The sequence below is a fragment of the Nilaparvata lugens genome, chromosome 5 (genome assembly GCF_014356525.2).
Source record: "Nilaparvata lugens isolate BPH chromosome 5, ASM1435652v1, whole genome shotgun sequence".
In the NCBI taxonomy this organism is placed as follows: domain Eukaryota; kingdom Metazoa; phylum Arthropoda; class Insecta; order Hemiptera; family Delphacidae; genus Nilaparvata; species Nilaparvata lugens.
In genome coordinates, this window is record NC_052508.1 from 55,385,759 (window position 1) to 55,410,705 (window position 24,947).

General features: G+C 36.9%; 1 protein-coding gene across 1 annotated transcript; it reads left to right on the forward strand.

Annotated features, from left to right (window-relative positions):
• Positions 1 to 44: 44 nt before the first annotated feature.
• Positions 45 to 20,761, forward strand: LOC111044294 (ubiquitin carboxyl-terminal hydrolase 36). Its single transcript, XM_039428806.1, has 3 exons — positions 45 to 367; positions 3,160 to 4,330; positions 17,080 to 20,761. The coding sequence occupies exons 2-3, from the start codon at positions 3,178 to 3,180 to the stop codon at positions 17,754 to 17,756; spliced, it is 1,830 nt and encodes a 609-aa protein (XP_039284740.1). The 5' UTR covers positions 45 to 367; positions 3,160 to 3,177; the 3' UTR covers positions 17,757 to 20,761.
• The last annotated feature ends 4,186 nt before the right edge of the window (positions 20,762 to 24,947 follow it).

Below are 24,947 nucleotides of genomic sequence, written 5' to 3' on the forward strand. Positions count from 1 at the left end.
CGTTGCCTATGTCAAACTCAGCGCAGAGCACAGGCAGTCAGTCGCTTACTGCGCCTTGAGTGTGTAGGTCGATTTCTGTTTGGTGTTGGTGGTTCGCGGTGCCGTCACTTCGTGCGATCATTCAATAGTTGACTTGTGTTATAAAATGTCAAATTCCTATCAATCATTATCGTCGTGCAGTGCTGGTTTTGGATTTTCACAGTCGATCAGACAGTGGATATACAGCTGTGCTCCGATATAAGTGTGTTTCGTTTCTTGTGACCATTTTGACGTTTGTGCCTGTCGCTTCTGACACCGGCCGGCGTTTTCTACGATTACCCATCTAAGTGATTACCACATTCAAAACTTGGATATACCTCTCAATAAGGTTAGTAGTGAACATTCTAACAACTCTATCACAACAATTAATTGAAAATTTTTAGTTCGGCCTTCATCTCGCGTTGACATCCTGCTTCGTTAACGTGGCATATTGTATGTTATCAATCAACATCTATCAATGCTCACAAGTTCTGTTCTGTTTTCAATTTTCAGCTTTGAATTTTTATTGACACATTCCATGTCCGCTACTAGATTCTAAAAGTTGATGTGAAATCTAAAACATCCTGATCCGGTACCACATACTATTCAACTTAGAAAATGACAGTTCTACAGTATATTAATGTCAAATACATTAGTGCGCCGTGAAACATTATTGGATCACAGTAGAAGGAATATTATGTGGTATATCTTGTAAAAATAAATTATAAACTGTATTTTAACTTCTAAAACTCACATGTCCACATGAAAATATCAGGAGAAAAATATTTTATGTCTGGAAAGCTATGACAGGTATTTCACTGTCCCAAGATTTTTCCATTAGACAAGTTGGGTTATTGTTGAATTACAATCTGTTTTATAGTATGTTGATACAGTAGTCAACAATTTATTCAATATGTAGGAAAATTGCTCATTAATATTTCGTTTCTCATAGTGTACGTGATTGAGAAATATTCTGATGATTTTAACCTTCCTCAACATGTTAAGGAAAATACTGATTCAACACTCCCTACATTAAATTAAAATAACTTTGATAATTCCATTTTTGATATACTAGCCGAGTATCAATGATCAATTTTTTTTTATTTATCCAATTTATTACACATCAAGGCATTTTTAATTCGGTGAGAATCTTCGATTAAAATTAACAGGTACCATACAGACTTCATAGGCTTCATTACTTTACAATAGTAAAGATCAAAATAGAATTTAATAAAAGCCTAATCAAAATTAAAATTAATCTGATCCAGTTGATCAAATTAATCTTTCTTACTAGGTGTAGAAGAAGAATTTTCGTTATGAGCATACAATTTAATTTTTTGACTGAATTTTCATAATTTAAAACAATAAATTTTCATTAGAAAATCTCTGCTCCTCCTAAGCTACCTAGGTATCAAAAGGTTTTTTACCATATTAATAAGGTAGATATGACCATAATTTTCCCCAAATAATGAGTACTTTCATTTTGCTGCGATTTGTTGGTGAAGATTCTGATAAAATGAATAGAACTTTAGAAAACATTGGCATTCAGCGATCAAAATATTATGAGACAATTTGCAGTTATGAATGAGTTCACATTTTTGTGTAATAATCTTACCTCATTGTTTCCTCATCTTGATTCATTGTTTTTATTTATTTGTTTCCAATCAACTACTTCCATGACATTGAATATCTCCAGATTTTAATAAAAAAAATACACAATACATATAATATTAAACGAATGGGTTATACACTACCATTTTTGTCTGATTTCTTGTTCATTTGTCTATTTAAAACTGCTCACATCAAATTAAAGGTAGACTTAAACTTAGAATACGATACCGGTATATAAAATCATTTTTTGAAATTTTGTTGGCCTTCCACATTCTTGAATAATAAAATTGTATTTTTCCTCTATTATTGTTTGAAGATACTGCACTTTTAAAATTAACGTTACATTCTTCATAATTTTTCTCACATTAATTTATCATTTTTTTAAGTTTTGACATTTGCGTAAGGTCAGTTCAAATTTATCAGTGAACTAATGCATAGCGAACATGTAATCTCAGTTTCATAGTCTGATAGAAATTCTACGGTATAAGTAACGAGACGACTGATAAGCAACCAAAACAATTATGACTTTGATAACTTTTACTATTCTACAAGCAGAATTATTGACAATGAATTGAATGACTGCAATTATTTATTATTCAATTACTGTGAGCACTGGCGCCGCCTCGCTCATTATAGCAAGTTGCATAACCGATAATTGCTTTGAGTTCAAGTTCATAGAAAATTCCACACCAAGTCTGTTGATCGTCAGGAAAAGTTAAAAATACATTTGAATAATAGTAATTCCCAGTAGGTTCAAATCCTGTTTTCTTCATTCTGTTAATTTTGTTGTTTGAAACAAGAATATTCTTGCAATGGATCTGTGTGAATCACTTTCCCGCTTCAGATTATTATTTTCTTAATAGTTATTTACTTAGGATGCATAATAAAATTCACTAAGTAACTTATATGACTCGTAGTAATCATTCATATTGATCACCCTTAATTGTATTTTCATATGATTTCAATTCAATTTAATATTTGAATAATAGAAATTTAGTAAGAGAACTACGTCAGCTTATCTTATCACTAATGTGTTCGAGAATGAAAGGATGTATCTTATTGAATAGATCAAATTGTTTGTGCTATAAGAAACATTAAAGAAATATATTTATCTTCAGTTAATATGGTCAGTAGACTAGTTTTCCATTGAATGATGATGGTGTTTCATTCAGTAATTTACAAAGGCAACAAGTATTTTAAAAATAGGTGGTAATACAAACGGTCTCATTTAAGATGATTTCATGAATGGATAGAAGAATTTCTGACTCAATGACGATCATTTCTATAGGTCGATTTAATACTGTATATTTTCATATTTATTTGATTTAAAATTCATCGATATTTGGATGTTTGCTACTGATTGTACAAAGAAAGGTTCAATCTTCTAAGCTTCATTGTAATTTATATTGATTTATGCTTTTTATATTTTGCATTTGATTGGGAAAAAGTGATTCATTTTTGAGAAAAAAGTTCGAATGATTAACACATTGACAAGATGATGTTTTTCTAACTGGTGTCCACTATTTTCAGATACATCAGCAGCAACAGATGTTTTCCGGAATGCCGATGCTTTTGAGCGAGTTTGACTCTGTTATCGAGGGAGAGATGAACATGAGCTTGCTGGGCGACCCGTTCACGCTGGAGTCGCTCAACGACATGCTCGCAGCCGATACGTTCGGTATGAACCGCGACTGGCTCCACCACGAGTGGGACAACTTGGACGAGTCCGCGCCCGAGTGTCACGAGTCGTTCGACGATCGACTGTCGCACGACTGCATGTGGTACGGCACTTGCGACAGCGACTACCATCGCGAGAACAGGACGTTCCCCGAAACAAGGTTCATGGTGAAAACAAATAGTGTGAAAAGTGTCGCCGAGCCTTCAGTGAACAGCAGTAGTAATACGAGTAGGTGCGAGAACAATAGCAGTATCGCCGGTAGTTCGAGTGCCTCGATTGTCCCCAGCACCAGCAATGGTGTTGTGCGGACAGTCTTCAGTAGTAATAGTGTTAGTAAAGTTAGCAACGCCTGTGTGATCAATAGTAATAATGTTGTAAATAGTAGCATAAATAGTTCAGTTGGAAGCAGCAATAAAGTGATCATCAGTAACCCTCTGGTAGAAAGGACGAAGACTAGTGTGGCACAGAAGCAGACAATCCAGGTGCCTAGTGTGGGAGGGCCCCGCCGTGCCGGCGTCACCGTGCAGAAGACGGTGGCCCGCAGTCTGCTCATCAAGTCGACCAACCCACCTGCGATGCCTCCTGCCATCACTCGCCCCTGTTACCAGGCCGACTCCGAGGACGACCCCTGCCCCCTCGACCTCCCGCTGCAGTCCGTCCTGCTCAACAGCTTCTTGCTGGACAACATCAAGCCGCCTCAGGGCGACCTCTGGGACGACGTGATGGCAGCCGTTGAGGAGGAGACCGCCGCTGGCCTCAGCCCCGAGACGCCGCCTCCCTCCTCCAAGGCCTCCTCGGACAGCGAGAGCTGTGACGAGAACTCGCTGCAGCCACCGGCCTCCTTCCCCATGATTACACCGTCAGTCGTCGCTGCCGTCTCATCAGCCTCCTCGTCGACGAGGAGCTCCGCCTCAGACAGCCCTGCCTCTGTCGTCAACGATGACCACAGCTATCACAGCTCCGCCAAGTACCAATGGCAGCGTCGGATTGACGACCTTGGCGTCCAGACACCTTCTGATTCAGGTGAGCATCATCACACCAATCTATACCTTATCTATTTACTTCGTCCATTGTTTGTTTTTTTACAGCATTATCTCCACAAACAAAAATTGACAGTTTATTTATTTATTTATTTAGTTAGTTATTTATTTATTTACAGTTTAGTTCCCTCATATCGGATGTACATTAAGTTTCAACCCTTGAATGTGGTAGCTAATTTTTATCTGCTCTTTTTAATCTCTTGTGATTCAAAGAATAATCCTCCTTTAGGTCCCACTGCAGTTATCTCCTTTTTCATTAAGATTATTACCTCAGGAATTTACCCATCTTCTTTTATGAATCGAGTAATAATAGTATCACCTATTTTATTCAATGTAGAGTTGTAGCTATTAGTACGAGGTACTAATAATAGTAAGGTAGGATACAATGCGTTACGTCGTCTGCTGTACTTGACAGAAGACGGCCGGTTGTAGTGTAGCCACAGCCACATTGATCGGTCTCAAAGCAAAGCCGGTTTGGTGTAGGCAAGGAGAGCTGAGCTGCTCGGTTCCCGCGCTTTTCTCCCCACCATCGGGCAAACGCGCGGGAAACATTGACCCGGCTCAAGGTTAGTCGGCTCTTTCCATTTAAATTCTGTCGACACATGAACTCTGTCAAGGAGAACGCCATCCAATGCCAACTCTATCGCATCATATTCAGCCTCTACTCTCCTCTCGCTCTAATATAATATTATATCCCTTGTTTCCTGCTGGGAAGCTTAACATTTTTTCATTATCGTTCGGCATCTCTATAGAGAAATAAAGCTATTGTGCTCAGTCTCTGATAAAAGAAGCACGGATCCAAGCACTCACTGTTAACATTTAAATCTGTTGTCATTAAATTCGAAAACCTCAACTGAACATCATTTTAAATTCTGCTAATTATTCGAATCTATTAGTATTTCTATAGGTCCATTTTTATGACCTTGAATTGATGAGGAACAGACCAGCTCTAATCAAATCAAATACGATCTTGTCGTTACATTTTCAATGCTTTTATGTATATGCCTAGTACATCTCATCGTATGTTTTAGAGCGATTATTAATTAGTAAGTCTAGTGCATTATCCCCAAACTAGGCGTGACACACTATCAGATTGTGGGAGTGTTACATATTTCGTCGTGGTAATGACCGAAAAATCGGTTGCGCAATAATTGTTCATGGAATGTAGGTTCCCACCCATTAGATCCTCTCTGATATTATCATTGAGCTGAGCAGTGCTCGACTAGTGATAATGCAAATCTGCTTGCTGATATATCTATTTTTGTCACGGACTTTTCCTCATATACTCATCCATATCATGAGTTACATAGCAGAACTAAAATAGAAGCCAGCAAATAATTCAAAGATAATGTAGTAGAACATGCATTTGTTTTTGTAGTGGGCTCTATCTGGAAAGATAATTATTGTAGAATAGAGAACTGGTGTATATATAAAGCAGTCCAGTTATCCCAAAATAGTCGTTCAATCCTGAATTGTCTTTATATTCTATTCATAATTTTGGATGAGTAATTCCTGTTTTCTATAGTAGGATTGAATTCTCATTGTTGATTGTTCCGGATGTTTAAAAGGAATGTAAAGTACTACCGGTCAGTTTGTCGGTATTTGGGCTCCCGGTTGGGAAGAAGGCGTGGATCTGACAGTTTAAGCTACCCTTCTTTGAGAGCTGACTTCTTTTTTCCTCCTCTCCTCTCTTCCATTCTCTATGTTCTTCTCTTTGTTGCTCCTTCCAGATTGCTCTGCAGTCTAGTGGATATAATTCGTGATTTCCTCTGTCCGGAGAGATGGATCTAGTTGCTAGTTGTTAAATGGTCAGTGATTGAGAGCAGGATGATATCAGTAGCTTTGTCGAAAGCAAAGACCAGAATATGGCTTGAAAGAATCTAAAGTCTGTGTGGATCTCATTTGAATTTTCCTTATAATTTACTAATTTAAAATTTTAAAATAGATTTGGTGAAGATTCCTCAGGATTTCATATTTTTTCAATGAAGTTCATGGAAAATATTGATGAAGCCTGTCAAAGATGATCTCCAAATCCTTTCAAAGATGTTTTACTTGATTGAATTTTCTTCATCAATTTATTATAATTCATTTCATTATTCTACTGTATTAAATCACAGTATTTGGTATACTCTCAATGGGTTCATCTGTCTCAGTGTGTGATAAATTCTGTTGATAGATTGGATCTCTTTCTGGATAATGAAACTATACCTCCTAACTGAATAATGTTTTTTGAAATACGGACAGCAATATTTTGAATTCATAAAGCCTTCACAGATACAAATGACGACCCCAATAATTATGACTCCTACTAATTCATGTGACTCCTAATTCATTATTAATTCATCAATAATTATGACTATCTACTAATCAATAGAGATAGGCAACTTCATTATTTCTCGAAGTCAAATCATATAGATTTTTTCGAGTACTCTCAAGAGCAAATCGAATACTGTAACCAAATCTTCACCACTGTATTGCTGTTTCTATCACGTTCCTATGCTTACAACCATGTTATTGTTTATGACCTACATTCGTGTAAATTAGGGAATTTCACGATAGTATATTTTTTGTGTAGTGATTTTGTAAACATAAGCACGTTTGCGCTGCCTTATCTCGGCACACGACCTTCCAATCCTCCTCCTCACCGTTGGCATCGAGTACCGGCCGGCCGACCGATCTGATAACCGAAATTAGTGTTTTCCGCTCTATTTTTCAACCGTAGTTTCATTCATGCATTCACGCACTTACACTCATGCTCACGCTCGCACACTAACGCGACATCGCGTGATTGCAATACGATTTGGCAATCGGTCAGAAAACATGGGTTATTTTTGGGACCGATGTTTCTAGGAATAGTGGCGGAAATGTTCTAATACAGACTACACTATTTTTTCAGTAAACAATGTTCTCTCTAGTAGAGACGTCTCCAATTCATTTCCTTTCCAATCATCACTGAATATCTCTATTGTTGATTTTTTTTCAAAGTTATCCCGACATTGTATTACTTATAGTGAAGCAACATAACCTACTTTTATGACATTGGCTTACTACTATCAAAATTCGGAAAGGGAACAGTTTTGGGCTAGGCCTGTTGGTCCTTTTCTAATCATGTATTTGATTTGTGCATTGGTTAATGTAAATGAATTATTTTGGAATAAAAGAATGTTGATATCAACAGTTTGTTTCAACTGAGAAGTGTCGTTGGGTATTTCAATGTTCTTCTGACTTGTTTATTTATTTATTTATACATTGATACATACAATATCATTCTCAACTATGAATGGACAGCAGGCTTCAAGCCCAAAACTTATACTTCAAAAAACGGTTTATTTTAACTGTTTTGTTAGTCTCGTTATTGAAATTTACGAAGTGGAGGCTATTGAATTCCAGTATGGGTGTGCTAGTATGCTTTGAATTATGGAGCAAGAGTTATGATGGGTCATAATATGCAAATACAGTTCAAACCCTGTGCAGATGGGAAGGAGTGGCCGATAATGAGAGTTAGATCAGGTGCAACCAATCATTCCCCATTATTCTAGTTTGTCATCGTCTTCAATGAGAAGTATTCACACAATGATATTTATTAACCTTCGATAACGATGATAGTGCAAACTATAGAAGTACGTTTTGGAAGACAATCGCTAATCATTTTGATTGAATAGGGGTTCAATTTTTCTTTACTGATCCTGGAATTCTTGTTGTATATTTAAGATAGTTTTGATAGAACAAAAGAAGTATACACGGGTCTACTTAGTTACATGTTGTGTTGAGGTTAGTTGTGATGAAATTGGGACGCTCCAACCAACAGGTGGCAAAAAGTAAACAATTGACAGTTTAATGATGGAAAACAACCAGTCGTGTATTACATTCTAAGCTTATTACAATCACACACACTCGCTTATGAGTGTAAGGAACAAACACATGTGTTGTCATGTGTACTTATAGTTCTCTGCGTTTAATCAATATTGAATCGTGTATGCTACATTGGTTGGCGCCATTCTATCAATTATTGTTTCACAGATACTACTTATCTGTTCCAGAGAATATTTTTAAAAACAACACTACTAGTATATTATCTCTGTGATCTAATATATGTTAGTGTTCTGATTACATTGTGGTAATTATATTTTGGATTCTTATCAGCCTCATGAAATTAACTCGTTTCGATGTTAAATATTGTGTCAATACAGCTATAACTATACTAGTTTCCCAATATTAATTTTAATTCTTGTTAGTTCTGAATAATTTTCCCACACGGCGTGGGAATTGTAAACTGAGATTCAGACTATAATGTAAACGTAGTCAAATCAATAGTTGAGAACTAACTTTTGTACGTGGGTTTCTCTCCTCGCTTGTGTTTCATGCGGAAATAGCCTATTCTTTCAGTTGCCTGTTGGCTCACATCATCGTATTGGAATACTTATGATCAAGTTCGGAATCTTGATAGAAAATCATTTAAAGTGTATAATTTTTGATAACATTACATTTTTGATAAATCACAAAAATAACGTACTAACAATTGCTATATCTCCTAAAATCTATTTACTAGTAGAACAAAATTTGTTTAGTGTATTCAATACACTTTTAAACAATCTGAAAGCTGCATTGCAACCAATATTCATTCCCAATAATAATTATAATTCTTGTTGAATTTGACAGCTTTTACAACTTTCGTTATATTTCTTGTACAACTGGAGATCTCAAGGACTAAATAATCTTTTACAATCAGTAGAAGTCAGATATTAAGAATATTTCCATACTCATTTGTATTACCTAGCAGCTATTTGTACTATCCCTCTCCTCGCTTCTCACGTCCAAGTCATAGATTTCTATGGGCCTTAATAACAGAGAAATCTAGTAAGTATTGAGCTGTTTTTCATGATCTACTGTTATCAAAGCATAGTTTAAATTGAATGGTTTACAAAACATTTTAGTTTTCCATGAGCTGTTTCCCAAGTCTTAGACTAATATGGGCCTTAATAACAGAATAATCTAGTAACTATTGAGCTGTTTTTCCATTATTCCTGTAATAGAAGCAAATTCATACCATGGACATTTCAATTGTTTCAAGTGAGTGGTAGATTACTTCAATGGTTTACCAAATTTCTGTTTTCCATGATTTCTGTAACCAATCCATACTTTTATGCAATAGAAACTTCTTGGTTAGTTTCAACTTTCATGTGAGGATTTGGATGAACTGGTTCTAGTTGTCAATTGTATTCCACCTCTTCCCTGTAATTCAGATAATTTTTTTCTCTCAACTACTTGGTATTATATTTTAAAGTGGTTTTAGAGTGGGTTACGTAACCATAGGGATGGATACCTCCATTCCCGTAATCCCAGTCATTTTTTCTCCACCACTTGGTACTATATCGTAGTGGTTGTAGTGTTGGGTACATCTAGTGTGGTGCAATTCACTCACTGAGAATGCGAAGTATGGGATTGACGAAGCACTTGGCTCGACGTGAGGTACTTCGTGGAAGAGGCGTGACGTCACTGAGCGACAGGCAGGTCACTGACCGTACTCACCTGCAGGAATGTTGCTACAGCGACGACCTCTCGCGTCCGCGTCCTCCCTCGCCGCCTTCCTGGACCAGTGAGAGGTGCATTCCTCAGACAGGAGGAGGGCACACCTGCTGTCCCCTCTTGCAAGCCATCAATTATTTTCTCAGCAAAATGCAGTCGCTCGATTTCCGAGTTCCAGTTCTTCATTGAGCAGGCACATTTTTTCTTACATGTAGAGACACACGTGCCGTTGTTCAATCGCTAGTGGTTCACCTGGAAACGGTGACCCTTGTGGCTGTGCTCTATAGAGGCTAACTGGCTCTTTCTCCTGTTAAATCTTTGTGAAGATGTTAGTACTTGGAAGTGTGAATAATCTTCAGTCCAGTTGACTTGCTCGTATTTGAAATGTTGATTCAGTACGCTATTACAGTACATTACGTTTAGTACAGTACTTTACTGTACTTTTTTACTATACTTTAGTACAGTACAGTACAGTACTTTGTACTTTATACAGTAGGTTGGTAATTCACCAACTCTTTACTCTTCGTTAATAATATTTTTCTATATTCACTAGTATAATAATAATTCATTTATTGATTCAATATAGTATCTGAACAGTGAAATCAATAGATCCCATAAATTATAATGATGGACTTTATTCCTACTTATGGATGATACACTCATCCTTGAATCTCATATAGTGTCATGATCATTTTGCTTTGTAACTGCATAATATACTGTTCCCACATAAAATCTTGGAATATTCGATGCTAGCCTTGCAAAATTTGCCAACTAGTTGCGTATTCAGCAAGCTGCTTTGTAGGGATATCGGTTGATTAGGAGAAATTTATCAAGATTATTATTAATTTAGATCATATTGCAGTGCAGCAGTAACGTGATGGGAATGTAGACCACCTACATAGTAGTTTATTACAATAATTATTTATCTATAAGTCCATTTAAACTGTCGACGAAGTATACGGATTTCTGTGAATGATCAGTACATAGTATGTCGGTGTCCCTCTTACTGGTTACTTGATTCCCTCTATGTATCCATTTCAAATCAAATCAATTTATTTGCCATTTGGACAAAAACAATTCCCATTAAATACCCATGTAAATTTCAACTGTGGATGGAGTATGCGAATCTATGTGAATGTATGAGTTTCTGTTTATGTGTGCTTTGTTTTTCATTGGGTGCTCAAACTGCTTTCATTTCCGATTGTGAAGTACGGCCTAAATTTTGTTTGGGGCCGCGTGGGCTGAAACACAAGAGAGAGTCAGTGGGGCTTCTAAAGATAGACTGCTGCCTGTTCTTCCGTGTGTGACGGGGCCCCTACTTGGTGTCTTCCCGCGTGCATCTGCACCCACTCGCATGCACTTTCCAAACTTCCTACTCTGGAATAGCGCTCCCCGATCTGAGTGAGACGGAATGAGTGAGAAGAGTGACTGGGTGAACTATAGAAATAATTATGACTTCAGCTGCCTCTTCTTTCAGCTTAATTTCCTTGATTCATGGTTCCATTATTAGTTTCTCACTGTTATAACTCAATCATCCACATTTGTAACACAATCATTTAGTATTATGGATATCATTTGGCAATCACATTACAATAAAACTATTTCATCTGATAGCTTTTTGACAAGCCTCTGTCTTGCTCTCAGATTTCACGTCATATTTTTAAATTAATTTAAAAGAGCTCTTGATCTGTAAGTTTCACTTACAGCTTCTCAATCAACTTTCATTATTTTCTCATCTCCTCTTCTTCCATCTTGGGTGGAAAAGTTGTGAATACTGTGATTTCAAATACCCCTGAGCAAAATACAATGAGAGAAGCTTGTTATTGTTGGTTTTGTGACAAAGCTGTCAAGTTGACGCTAGATGAGATAAGGCAAGAATTTCCTTTCCTTTCATGCTCAATTTTGGTTGAGCAGACATAAAATATTAATTAGATGGGCTTGATACCCTCATCACTTCATTACCTATCAAGATAAGATTGTGGGATTTCAATGTACAGTTACAACAAATCTGTATCTTCTCCTTTTCATTGGAATCATGAATCATTTTGTTTATCTCTTGGCTTTTGGTTTTATAGTTTATTTGTTCGAATTATCTAGAGTATGGGTGTGGGATGTACAGTATCATACATTGCTTGCAATCATGTTCTATTTTTAACCTGTGAATTTGAGAGAACATCTACTTTTTAAGTTGTTCTTCTGATGCACACAGGAAAATTAATAAAAGGGAAGTCCCGTGCTGAGTACTTTGGCAATCAGTACTTTGCTCCGTTTACTTACCTACATTATCATCATAACTCTTCACTGTTACTGTGTTTTTTCTTGTATTCTTGAGTATGAGTGTCAAGGTGAAAGGAATAATATAATATATGGTTAAATATTTCATACTCGTAACTGCTTCAATTTAGATTCTAAGAAGAATGTTTGTTTCTGCTTTTATTAATTTGTAGCGAATGAATGAATGGTAGACCCACATCTTCTGTATGAAGTTGCCTATAGATTCATTGCCTGTATATTATGCGCATAGCTGTCTGAGAATTAAGATTGCTTTGTATTTCCTGTGAACGGGAGTCTATCCTCATTCGCACAAATCCTACTTTTTACTTTCCGAATTACCTTTATCTCAACCAATAACAATAGGATACTGTATGCAGTCTCTTTTTGTAATTAGATGACCTCTTCTGATACCGTTTCTGCATAGATTTCTCTTGTATGGTTGGTTTAGTAATTGTGTACAGTTTCTTCATGGCTATATATAGTGAGAGAGTGTATTTGTGGATAACTGAACAGCATACTTGTGAATGTGTGTGTGTGTGTGTGTGTGTGTGTGTGTGAGTTGGGAATGTGAACCGGTCCCTGTTGCTAAAATTATACCTACGATCATTACCCTCTGTACACATGTACTACGCTGCGATAGATTGATGGATAGCATCGTCAGGTTTATGAAAATACGGCTGCAGTCAATTGATGATCAATCAGGATGCTCCATTCTTCCGTTGTGATGAGTCTTGTCTTCGTCTTCAATCAGAAGAGAGAGAGAGTGAGGGTGTCTAGTAGACTAGTGTTGGAGTGAGAGAAGGTGATGGTTTGGGAGAAGAGACTGCACTAGAGAGAGAGACAGTGTTAGAGGTGATGGTTTGGGAGTAGTGTCTGAGAGAGACAGATGAGTGAGAGTTGGTGGAGAGGTGGAGGCCACGATGAAGGCCAGTCGGAAACCTTGTCTGGTCTCTCCTGAATTATCTAGCCTCCTCTTCGCGATTATAGCCCTGTTTGGAGGGCCGCTGCGCAGTTCAAGGATGTTGGCGAAGAAAAGAGCCGGTCTGGCCGGGGAAGGGGCGACGGAGACGGCGTGAGAGAAGAATGCAGAGCGATGATGCTGCTGATACACATTTTACCAGGAAAGGGATCATCGGCGTCCAGCCGGTTTTCGTTTTATCACTCGCTCTTTCTCTCAGACGAGAATGGTATCACACTAGCGAAGGAGACTTTTAAACAACTACCAGCTGGCAGAAAACTGCTCCTGGCACTTGTGAGACGAAATACCACAAACAGTACTGACTGTTTCATTTGGTAATAGCTGGAATAATTAAGATTGATTGTTTTTCTTGCATCATGTTATACATTATTAATGTATCAATTGGTTACTGATTTCTGCTGGATTGTCCGTCTTATTAACTGAATAGTGAAAAGTGATGGTGACAAAATATGAAAACTCAAATTCAAAGTGTTTTCAGGGGTTCACAGGATTCTATATCGAGACTGGTATTTATAGCATTTGTGGAGGCTATGTTCACCTTTTTTAAGGAGCTTTCTCTTCGTTATATTTTTATGAAAGTTACATATTTTATATTTTTTGATTCCTTGAAGTTTCTCATCTCCGTTGTTTGATTTGTCCATATTGTTGAAAACTTGTCCGTGTAGTAGACTCGTTTCTTGACAATTTCCACATTGATGATAAGATACTCTTGAAGCACTCTTGATGTCATCTCAATTACGGTTAAGAATACATAGTTGGCATCAAATTGGAACTCCGTAAAAATTTACAAGTACTTTTTTTGTTTTATCTAAATACGTTCAGAACAGAAGGATACCGTACTACTTTTATTGTTTTTCAATAATTATTTCAGTAGCTCTGGAGTATTGTCACCAAATGTATGGTAGCCTACTTAGCGGTTATTTTGGTCAGATTTTCCTCCATGCTTCTTGAATCGTAGTGATCCAAGCCTCGTTCAGTTGGTCAAGGTTTTCTGCGTGGGCGCCTAGCTTTTCCAGTGGGGTTTTCGCGCTGAGCGCTTTTCCGCGTGCCACGGGGCGTGGTTGACTGACACATGTGTCGGTGACGAAAGCCAAGATGGCGTCGCGACGCGCTGTGACGTCACGCGGTCGATGAGGCTCGTCGCTTGTCTGCGGCTGCGCGTGCGTGCGTAGTAGTAGCAGCAGCGTCGGGTCAATGGCTTGGCTCTGACCTTGACGCAGACAGGGTGTGGCACCCCCCCCCTTTAACACCCCCCTATCACCCACCCACCTATCAACCAACCCCCCTCTAAAGGTGATAACATTTCTACTCCTTCTCAGTAGCTAATAATATGTCGTGCTTATTGTGAATTTTTCTTCTCTTTTGTCGCATTTATTTTCAGTCGTTCCAGGTGATTGTATTGGTTTTTGAGAATAAATGAACCCTTTCGGTCACGCTTTTTTATCTGTCAGCAAAAAATTTTTCAATGCATATTCCAAATATACATATTTTTTGACATAAGTTACAAGTTGATAGCATTCTTAGTTCCCTAAATAGGAATCGTCCAATATCAAAGATCACCTGTTCAGGAACATGGTGTCTTAATTTATAGTTGATTCCCCCCTGAAGATGAATAAGTTGAATTAGATGAATTAGTTTCTATCATGTGTTTGGAGAAATAGTTTTTATGAATAGGACAATAATTGATAGGTAGGTCATGTTATTGATGAAGCAGTTGAATAAAATTACTGTAGTAGTATTCTTCATTCTTCATTTCATTTCTATATAAAAGCACATCATTTAAATGATGGGGAGAGAAAAATAGATACCTTGTGTTATTTCTCTCCCGAATTTAGATGAAATTACCAAAAGTCAGAAAAAGGCTACTTCAAAGATTTCTAAGTAGTGCTTACTGAAGACGAGATTATCGATCAACCATTAGACCTCGTATATCCCGATTTTATTTCAGTGATACTGATTTTGTTTCAATAACCCTATTCAGGAATCTATATACGAATGATATGATATTCTAGATTTCATCTTTAGATTCAAGTGAGCTTCAAACTTTAACGCCCCTACATTTCTGTCTAGTGAGAATGGCAAATAAATGTGTCTCTGAGACAGGAGTTGATATCTGTGATTCGTTGCAGATAAAACGCCTCCCCTGTCTCGCCAGCCACCCTCCGCGACGCGATCAGTCTGTCTGGTTGCCCCATTCCACCCCCGACATTACGTCGAGGTCAGACAGTCTGCGAACCCCTTCCACCCCCTTCAACCGCCGGCGTCCCCAACCACTTTGCGCATCTCTTGTCATGTTAACAATCACCTTCCTCCTCCCACCTGACTGGCAGATTCCTGTTCATCTAGTCAATAATCTTGGCGTGTGGATTTTGTTGGCGAATTCTTAATCTTACAAGGCTACTTTTGAATTAAATCAGGTTTTCCTACTGATGGATTCTTAAAACGATTATAGAGTTACATTTTGTTTTCAACAGTACCTATTGCTGTAAAGTTGTCTACTCTCGTTTGATAGCTTGTCAGTTGATTTTTTTTTCTTATACATACATTTATATATAGGTTACAATATAATTCTCAACTATAAATGATTGGGTAAGGAACAACAGGCTTAAAGCCCAAAACTGTTCCTTTCCCAAATTTAGATAAAAATTGTCCAAAAATAGGTTATGTTAACATTCTTGGATAGAGATGAATTGAATTAAGGTTAAGATCGATAGTTGTAGCTTATTAGTTGATTTTTATTAGTGATTGGATGAACAGTTGCTAATTCTAATGATCGAATATGAATAAATAGTTGAAATGAAATGAAAATAGGTAAAGCTATGTACCTATTTGGTGGGGTTGGGTATTTCAAGTCCCCTTTAACTAATTTATCATTTCAAACTCATTGATCGTTTTTAACGCATATGTCCTCATTTGTAACTGAGTATTCAAGAGCAACTCATTTTATTTTAGCATTGAATGGGTCGCGTAGCTGGTAGTACAGTGTATCTTATCGGTTGTGTGCGAGTGTATGAAAATGCGGCAGTAGTAATTCTATTTGAGGGGTTCGTCGCCCTCAATCTGGTCCATGCAGTTTTTTCAACGATCGCCGACTCTCGAGTTTGAAACACCACCCGACTCGCTACCACCCCTTTTTCGATCACCCAACACAACCACAATGCGACGCGCGTATGTGTGTGTGTGCGCGTGGGAACACGGCCGCCTGATCGGATTCACTGGTGCCCCACTGAGGCCAGAGCGAGAGCGAGATATGCCTGCAATCTGCTCTGCTTTGACCTTGAGACCTGCGTCAGGCACTTCCCCCTTCCCCCCGCCCGTCACCTGTGTAACCTCCGACCTTCATTGTGCTTTTATTGTTATTTTTCTCTTGGGTAGTCCACTTATTCGCACCAATTCTCTTCAATTCACACCTCGGTCGTTTACGTACATAGCTGCAATCCTGCAATATTGGTTAATCGTGTGTTGTAGGTTATATGATTTCCCAATACGCCGTCCATGCATTTAGAATTACTGTTGATAATAATTTTGATGCAGACATTGTATTGGACAGAATATGCAATTTTTACGAATGGAAATTGGAAATTGCATTTGTTCACTTGAGCATTTTTTTTTGTATTCACTCTTCTTCTTAGGGCTACTAATTTTCAAAACATGTGACGGACGAATAAAATATTATCAATATTTTATTTCTACACTATTAGCTTCAACTTCTTACTTTTGTTTATTTATTTTTATCACATGGCAACTTGAAGAGTTGAAACTAGTAGTGTTGTCTTGAAATAAAGGGTATTTTTGTTAATTTTTTATTGTGTTTTGCTACTCATTTCGAATGAGTTGGAAGTTTGAATTATGGGATGTTTGTTTCCGATTAGAAGTTTACCTTAGAGGTGTTTGAACAACTTATTGAGGTTTTAGACGATTTGTTCTAAACAATCAATATTTGGTTGTTACAGAGGAGGAAATCGACGTGGTATCGACATTCGAGCGCTCGTCGAACTGCAGCAGCGGCCGCTCGTCATCTTGCAGCTCTCCCGGCTCCTATTCCGATTCGTCATCGATGCCAGACAAGCGCCGGTTGGTGGCCGAATCGCAGGAGCTGCAGCTGGCAGCCACCAAGCTGCTGTCTGAAGCGTCGCGCGCCGTCAGCAAGCGGCTCAGGCTGAAGATCACCACGACAGCCGCCGGCCCCAAGCCACGCGGCGCCCCACGCGGTGCCCCGCGCGGACGCCCGCCCACCAAGCGCCGTATCAGCGACGTCCTGGATGACGACAGCTCGTCGTCCGTCACTCGACTCCCCGCCAAGAAGGCCAAGGCCCACGGCGGCCGCTACAAGAAACCTCGCTATTCCGAGGAGTTCGGCGACCGGCGTCGTCTGCACAACAACATGGAGCGAATGAGGCGAGTCGACCTGAGGAACTCGTTCGAGGACCTGCGAGGCCTTGTGCCTAGTCTCATGAACAAGGAACGCGCTCCCAAGGTTCTCATCCTCCAGGACGCCGCCAACTACTGCACCGAGCTCAGGATCCAAAGCAAGCAGCTTTCCTGCGAGGTGTATGCGCTCAAGAAAGAGCAGGACCGCCTCAGGGCCACTGTCTCTCGCCTCAGACGCTCATTAGCAGCCCATCGCTAAGACCGATTTCAATACGTTATTTAATTTTGTCTTAAAGTGCGTACAGACTTACGCGCCACAAACACACACATTTCACTTTTCATTAGCTGATGCTTGCACATTCAAGGTTGCAGTGTTTTTATTAGATCTTAGTAGGAATGATTCGATCAAAATACTTAGAGAGAGAGAGAGAGATTGATGCTTATATTTGTACAAATACACATTGTATAAGCTGATGGATTGCGCGTGTTCGTGGCGCATGAGTCTGTGTGCACCTTTGAACTCAGGACTTGAAAGTGTTAACACACCACTTATTTTCTTCGTGCTTCGATCCTTCCTTTATACAGATATCTTCCATAATCTTGGTGCAATTAAAGTTTTTTAAATTTATAAGTTGAGTTGATGGTTCACTTCATCAACGACAGACATTACTATATAGTCTTGTAGCAACCTGCTCGAGTTCAGTTCATTATTTCATAATAGATTGTTTAGAGTAAGTGCTCTATCAAACTGATTTTCCGGCAATTTGTACATAATATTGGTTATATACATCTTGTTCATTATAATTATTATTGTCAGCTTAATATAAATTGTGACTGAACACCAGGTCACATACGTATAATTACAAGATAACCTATATAGGATTATATCGCCGTATGGTTCTTACTTATTATGTACATAGTTTCCTTGTTTGCTGTCCCTTATTCTATATTCAGAATTGCCTTAGTTGATGTTTACAGTCACTTACTGATAAAACTCCATTTTGGCCTAAATAATGTAGAAAAAAATTTGTTATAATATTAATATTTTTGGTCTACTCTGATGTATGTACAAAGCTAAACGCCTTTTGAGCAGGAGCGTAACTTTTTAGTATAATCATTATTACATTTGGAATACAGTACTGAAGTAGTCTTTCTAAAATGGTTGTCTCATCTAATCGGTCAATGAATCCCCATTTGCCTTCCTTCCTTTTTTATTAATTTTGTACTTTTGTATGTTGATAATGATGATTTAATGGCGATAATAGTGTAAAGTAGGATACAGTTACTACAACAGAGATGTTCCATATTTATCAAATGTATTTTTAAGAATTGTTTTATATTATCAGATAAGCATATTATATTATGAAGTATTATAGCCTCAGTGATGTTGATGATTATATTATGATGGAGAAGGCGGTGGTGATGATGAAGATTGAATGGCTGGAGCATTTCGTGAACAGGCCAAAGCCCTCCATGTGCAAGGTCTAGTGATTGAAATCGCTTCAGTGGATCTATTGTGATAGGCTTGTGTTTTTGAGGGATGAATTTATTCGTAGTAATTGGGAAACTAGAGTTCTGGTTTGTAGTAGTGTGCACTATTGTTCTGATAGTTATTGATTCTTAAGTGAGCAGATGCCTAGCCTCATTCTGATGAATGTAGTGGCGCAATTATGGTTCGTCTGGGCTATTAACTCTCTTGTAACAGTACATCTGAATTTATAAAAAAATATTGAATCTAATTTTTAATATTAGTTGATAAGGAAATGCTATACGCCAAAGTTGATGAATCATGAAGAATATTGTGGTTAATGAAATCAGAATGGAGAAGATATGAGGAGGTGAATTAAAATTGTAATCGATTTCAGCAATTCCAATCATTTTGCTTCGGTGTACTTTGTTGTTTTAGTGGAATTGTTTTAACATCATTTCATTATCTTAGTTTGTTAAAATGAGGTGCTTATGATAGAACGTTTTGCGATTATTTGATTTTATAGCATTCATTGCTATTTTGTTTATCAGTTCTACTTCAAATTTAATTATAGTGACAGTTCACTCTCAATTTTCTTGAATCTCCTGTCAACACAGCTCTCACTCTGTAGACCATCAGGGTATAAACTCGAATGCTATTCAAATACTTTTAAATTTAAGACAAGCTGCTAGATCAGTCTAAATCTTTTAATTATTTGATGTGATGGAATTCATTCTCTTATCTATTTTACACCTCCTTGTTTGAAATCATCAAGTTTTAAAGCTAAATACTGTATTAAGATGTGGATTTGTTAGGAGTGCGGATGATTGAGAGTGACTGTCATGTGGGCTTATAATATTGTTACTTCCAGCCCTGTTTCAAATTTTGTAAAATGAACCATATTTCTTGGTTTCAAGTTATGCATAATAAAAATAATTATCTTATGTTTAATATTATGTCGTTGCATAATCATTTTTAGTTTATAATGTTTGTCAATCATTTTTCTACTTTGATAACAGATTGTTATTTGGCAATTATCATTGATTACAGATTGTTGCTTGACAATTATCATTGGTAACATATTGTTATATATGGCATTATCATTGAAAACTGATTGTTATTTGGCAATTATCATTATAATCGCGTTATTTATGCCAGCCATTTTGAATTAAGTGTTCTCATCGCATTTCTATATTAAAATATTCATTTGGGCGAACATTTATTGATTGAATAATATTGATTCAAACTAAACCTTTCTGTGGTGTTCGTTCATTTTTTCTCACATTTGTCATCAACGATTTTCAGTACCATAAGTGAAAAAATGTGCCATTAAATTGTGTTAGTTTCGATGGTGTTGAAAAGTACATACATGGTGTTAACCATTCTTGGAGATTCGTTGTAGAATTTTTCTTTGTGTTTTTATTGGAGAATACTTGTTTTGTTACTGGATAAAATGAAGGGACCCTGCAGTGGGGTAGGCTGTGCTCTTAAATATAATATAGTAATAGTAATAATAGTGTTCATGTAGACAAGTTAGATTGTGTTTGCCCCAATGGAAATTTTATTTAGAAATGCAATGACTATATGAATATATACATATAATATTTTGGGATAATTGAACATTGAGTTATTTACTAAATATCGTTTTCTTTTTGTTATAATAACTTTTGAGTAAAGTTCTTAATTGAAATTTGAGCTGTGTCGGTGATGGATTACATTATTACTGAAATTGATCCGGCACAAAGTTTTTTATGTAACTTCTGTAAAATAAATTTATAGCTTTCATAGCAATCAAATTTTGTTTCAGTAATGCATTCCCATCTTTCCACATTATTCCTTTTCCTTCCATCTTCAATCACGTCTACCGGAATGATTGAGAAAGATATTCATTCATTCACACATGTTGAGCATCATTATCATAATGATACTGTCTAATTATAGTAGACCTACTGATACTTGTTACGGGAAAAGGATGCCTTGGATTCGATCCTTTTTCTACATTATTATCTGTTTACCTATAGTAACACTGGTGGAGCAAGTAATGCTGCTGGACTTGGCAACTGTCCTGAACTTATAATCAAACGTTGTATCAGCCTTCGCCATGATCAAATTATAAAAGTTGTGTGCAAGAAGAAAACTTTCAGGAAGTTTTTCTACTGCAGCAGTAATATGATATCAAAGTTTCTATTCACAATATTTTGACTATTTGATTGCTTCCACTTTCACTTTACAGTTCTGATACTTAACTGAGGTATTATAAATGTATTTACAAATGAGGTATTTACTGAGTTAATTATTCGACTGAGGTATTTACAAATGTATTCTAGAGAACAAGAGAAGGATTCCCACATATCAGTGAACAGTGATAATATATAATTCCCACAAGTACTGATTGGACTATTCCCATTCAGTCTGGCCGGACGTGTATTGATAATCCCATTAGAACTTGTGGGAATCATATTTTCACAGTCACTGTTATCTGGGAATCCAGCTAAATATTGTGACTGGGAAGATAGGAAGAGCACTTCATATCTCAGCAAACTTTTTGTTGATTACAAAAAATGAAAGCATAGTGACATTATAGGGGATTCTTCAAGCAGGAGTGATTATAGTCTGTTTAGTGAAACGACGTAGTGATATGTGGATAAATAATATTGTTTTGGTAGCTAAAATTGAATCATCAACTGAAAGATTGATTCACCTGTGGCTACTTTTTGTTTTAAAAGAGGTTTATTATCATTTTTCAGTATATTGAAACCCATGGAATGAATGTGAATCAACCTCAAGTCTTTTCAGCTGATAATTTTACCAACCAAAAAAATCCGTTCAAATATCACTCTGTTGTTTCGCTGAACTGACCAGCAGTTCATAGAACAGCTAAAAATGAGGGAAAGTTATGCCATATTTTTTAAGGTTTCTGAGAACAAACTCAGGCTAAGTTAAGTTTTGTTGTAGTAACCAAGAAGATTAGCAGATCTATTGTTTTGTTGCTAGTCAGTCCACAGCCCAAACAATAGTTAGTTCGTTCTTGAATACGGCCCTTCCAACTCGATAATAATTGTGTCACCAAACTAACGTGTTAATTTACAACAGGCACTGTTGCTGCTCTGTCATTTGTGACTTGAACTTTGAATATAAGAGTTAAGTGAACTCTAAAAAGAAATTCAAAACGCCAAAAGGAGACGTCAAACTGAACCACATAACTGATTATCTCTTATCAATTTGTTGTCAATTCATCTTGTATAATTAAGCACTGGTGAGAGGAGTGAGGAACTCTTATGGATTGGCAAAAGTTGTTTCACCACCGATTTTTTTTTCAAAACAGATTTGCACCAACTTTTAAAACTCAGAGACAGATTAAAACTATCTTATATGTTTTGTCTGTCTGATAGTATAGAATCATAGAGAAAAAAAAACTTATTACTAGTATAGTAATATTTTGATCTCTGAATGTGTATTACATTCCTACTGATGGAATCAGCTTATCCGTATAGAATTGTGCTAATCCCGGGTAGAGATTTAATCTCGTGCAGCCTCGTGGTTAACATTCAATCTCATTAAATCTGGTGGTTGACATGACCATGGCATGGAAATAGCCAACACTGCATGTATTCTTGGCCCAATACTTGGGGTGTATACAAGCACGGAACTTACCGCTGTCAAATGTGACGTAACATGCTAATCACTCACAGCGATTTTGCTAGCTTAATTCGAAGATAACTGCACCTCCCGATTATGCAGTTTGATGAGTTGCATACTGCAATAATGTATGCAAGTGTTATCAGTGTTGCAGTTGTAAACAGCTGAGAACGAAAACAAAATAAATTGCGCCGAACGTGTGCTGAGTGACGCAGTTGCTTCTCTATTGACTGTATTGTTATGATGGAAAATTTCTGTTATGAGCTCTGTTACAATCAATACTCACTCAATGGTGTGAACTGTAATAGCAACTTGAACACTCTACACTGGTTTAAAATATGCAATTTACACTGGCTAGTAACAAGTGATCAATTTGCTCACTCTACACTAGCAACTACTGTATTTATTGATTTAATATGCAATATACACTTGGTGGTTTGTCTGATATTGGTTACAATAATATTCGAGTAGCCAATAGAAAAAATATATTCCATGATTTTATTTGGATAATTATTACTTTTTTAGATGCATACGGCACTATAAAGACACTTCCAATAATAAATTATTTATACAACTCTTGTCTTCTCACCTCACTATCATGGAGAAAATCAATCAATAACTTCATTAATTTAAACACTAAATATACTAATTAATTCAAAATACAAAAACAATTCACTCATGATACAAATTTCTAAAAAAAATACAAAAAATGGCTTCATGGTGAGGTGTGCTAAGAAAGAAAGCATGAAAAATACCTAGGCAACTTTGGTTTCCCATGTAAAAGACTGGTTACCATTATAGTTTACCAGTTCAGTATTATAGTTTATAGGTTACCAGTTCGTTACCATTTATATAATATGATTTATATAATACGTTACCAGTTTAGACGAATATGGTCCAAATTGAAATAATAGTTACCAACTGTATTCGCGTAGGTCACTTACCATTTATATACTATATACACGTTACCATTTATATAATATGATTAATATAATACGTTACCAGTTTAGACGAATATGGTCCAAATGGAAATAATAGTTACCAACTGTATTCGCGTAGGTCACTTACTAATGAACCATGAATCACATCATTTCATATTTTAATTAGCCTGATAATAAACTCTACTTTCTACATCTCCACAATGTTTCTCAACTAATGAAGGCAGACTCAGCCAGCAACAGACGGGATGTATGCAGACTGTGGAGGAAAAATCCCTCCCCAGGTGTTCTGATGTTGTAACGCACACAGATGTTTTCTGCTCACGTCTGCAAGCAGACGTTCGATTTTTTCTCCATCCTTCTAATGTGTGCATTCAGTATCATGAGTGTTGAGGGTTATGGAGAACGTCTACGCATAGAGAATACCCAATAGTAGGGATGAGATCATATGAAGCGGTGGAAACGAATTATTGATAGGATTACATTCATTGTCAGTGTATTACTGAAAATTGAGACCAAGTATTGCTCGGCTCAAGTGCCAAGTTGATACATTGACTCCACATGTTGGAATGTGTAAATAATATGTGAAACACAACGCCCATGTCTAGTAATACAGCAATAATGATTACCGTATTCACTGCTTGGCGCTTTTGATTATCACTTGAGCTTGAGCCGTTAACAATGTAACGCCAAACTAATTAATGTTCAAGTGCGTATAACATATATTCAACATTTTGACATACATACACACACAAATGTTTTAATATATCTTATCAAATTACTTCAAGTTGGAGTAAGATATCCGCATAGAATTACTTTTTGTTATTATGATATTAGCGTGTGACCCAGTTTCTTCTTATAAAATTGTGACCATCTGAATTATCGTAGTGTGAAAGGTGATAGTTGACGTCATTCATATCCTAATTCTATTGTATCACACACTTTCTCTCTCATATCAATTATTTTCCATTGCTTTTTCTCCCTATTCCAACTCAATCCATTAAATACCGTTTATCAGTAGGTCTGAGGTCAAGTATACTATTGGGATAAGAATTGAATCTATTTTATATTCCTGGATACATAATTTTAATTTCTATATTAAGTAATATTAAGTATATTATTAATTCTGATCCAGTCACACACATTCGTTCACCAATTCAATAATTTATTGTTCCAGGTTAACTCATCCATCCTTACTCCTACTTTTTACTTTCCTTGCCCTATTACTATTCCTATGCCCTATTAGTAAGGAAAGTATTGCTTTCCAAAAAAATTCAAGGTACGCTAATTTCATGTTTTCTATACGTTTCATTACTCTCCTTGCCCTATTACCATAGGTAAGGAAAGTATTGCTTCCCAAAAAAATTTAAGGTACCGTAATTTCATGTTTTCTATACGTTTCAAG

Coding starts and splice junctions, on each gene's coding strand:
- LOC111044294 (XM_039428806.1), top strand. CDS start 3,178: ATGTTTTCCGGAATGCCGATGCTTTTGAGCGAGTTTGACTCTGTTATC. Junction 4,331..17,079: donor CCAGACACCTTCTGATTCAG/GTGAGCATCATC, acceptor TGGTTGTTACAG/AGGAGGAAATCGACGTGGTA.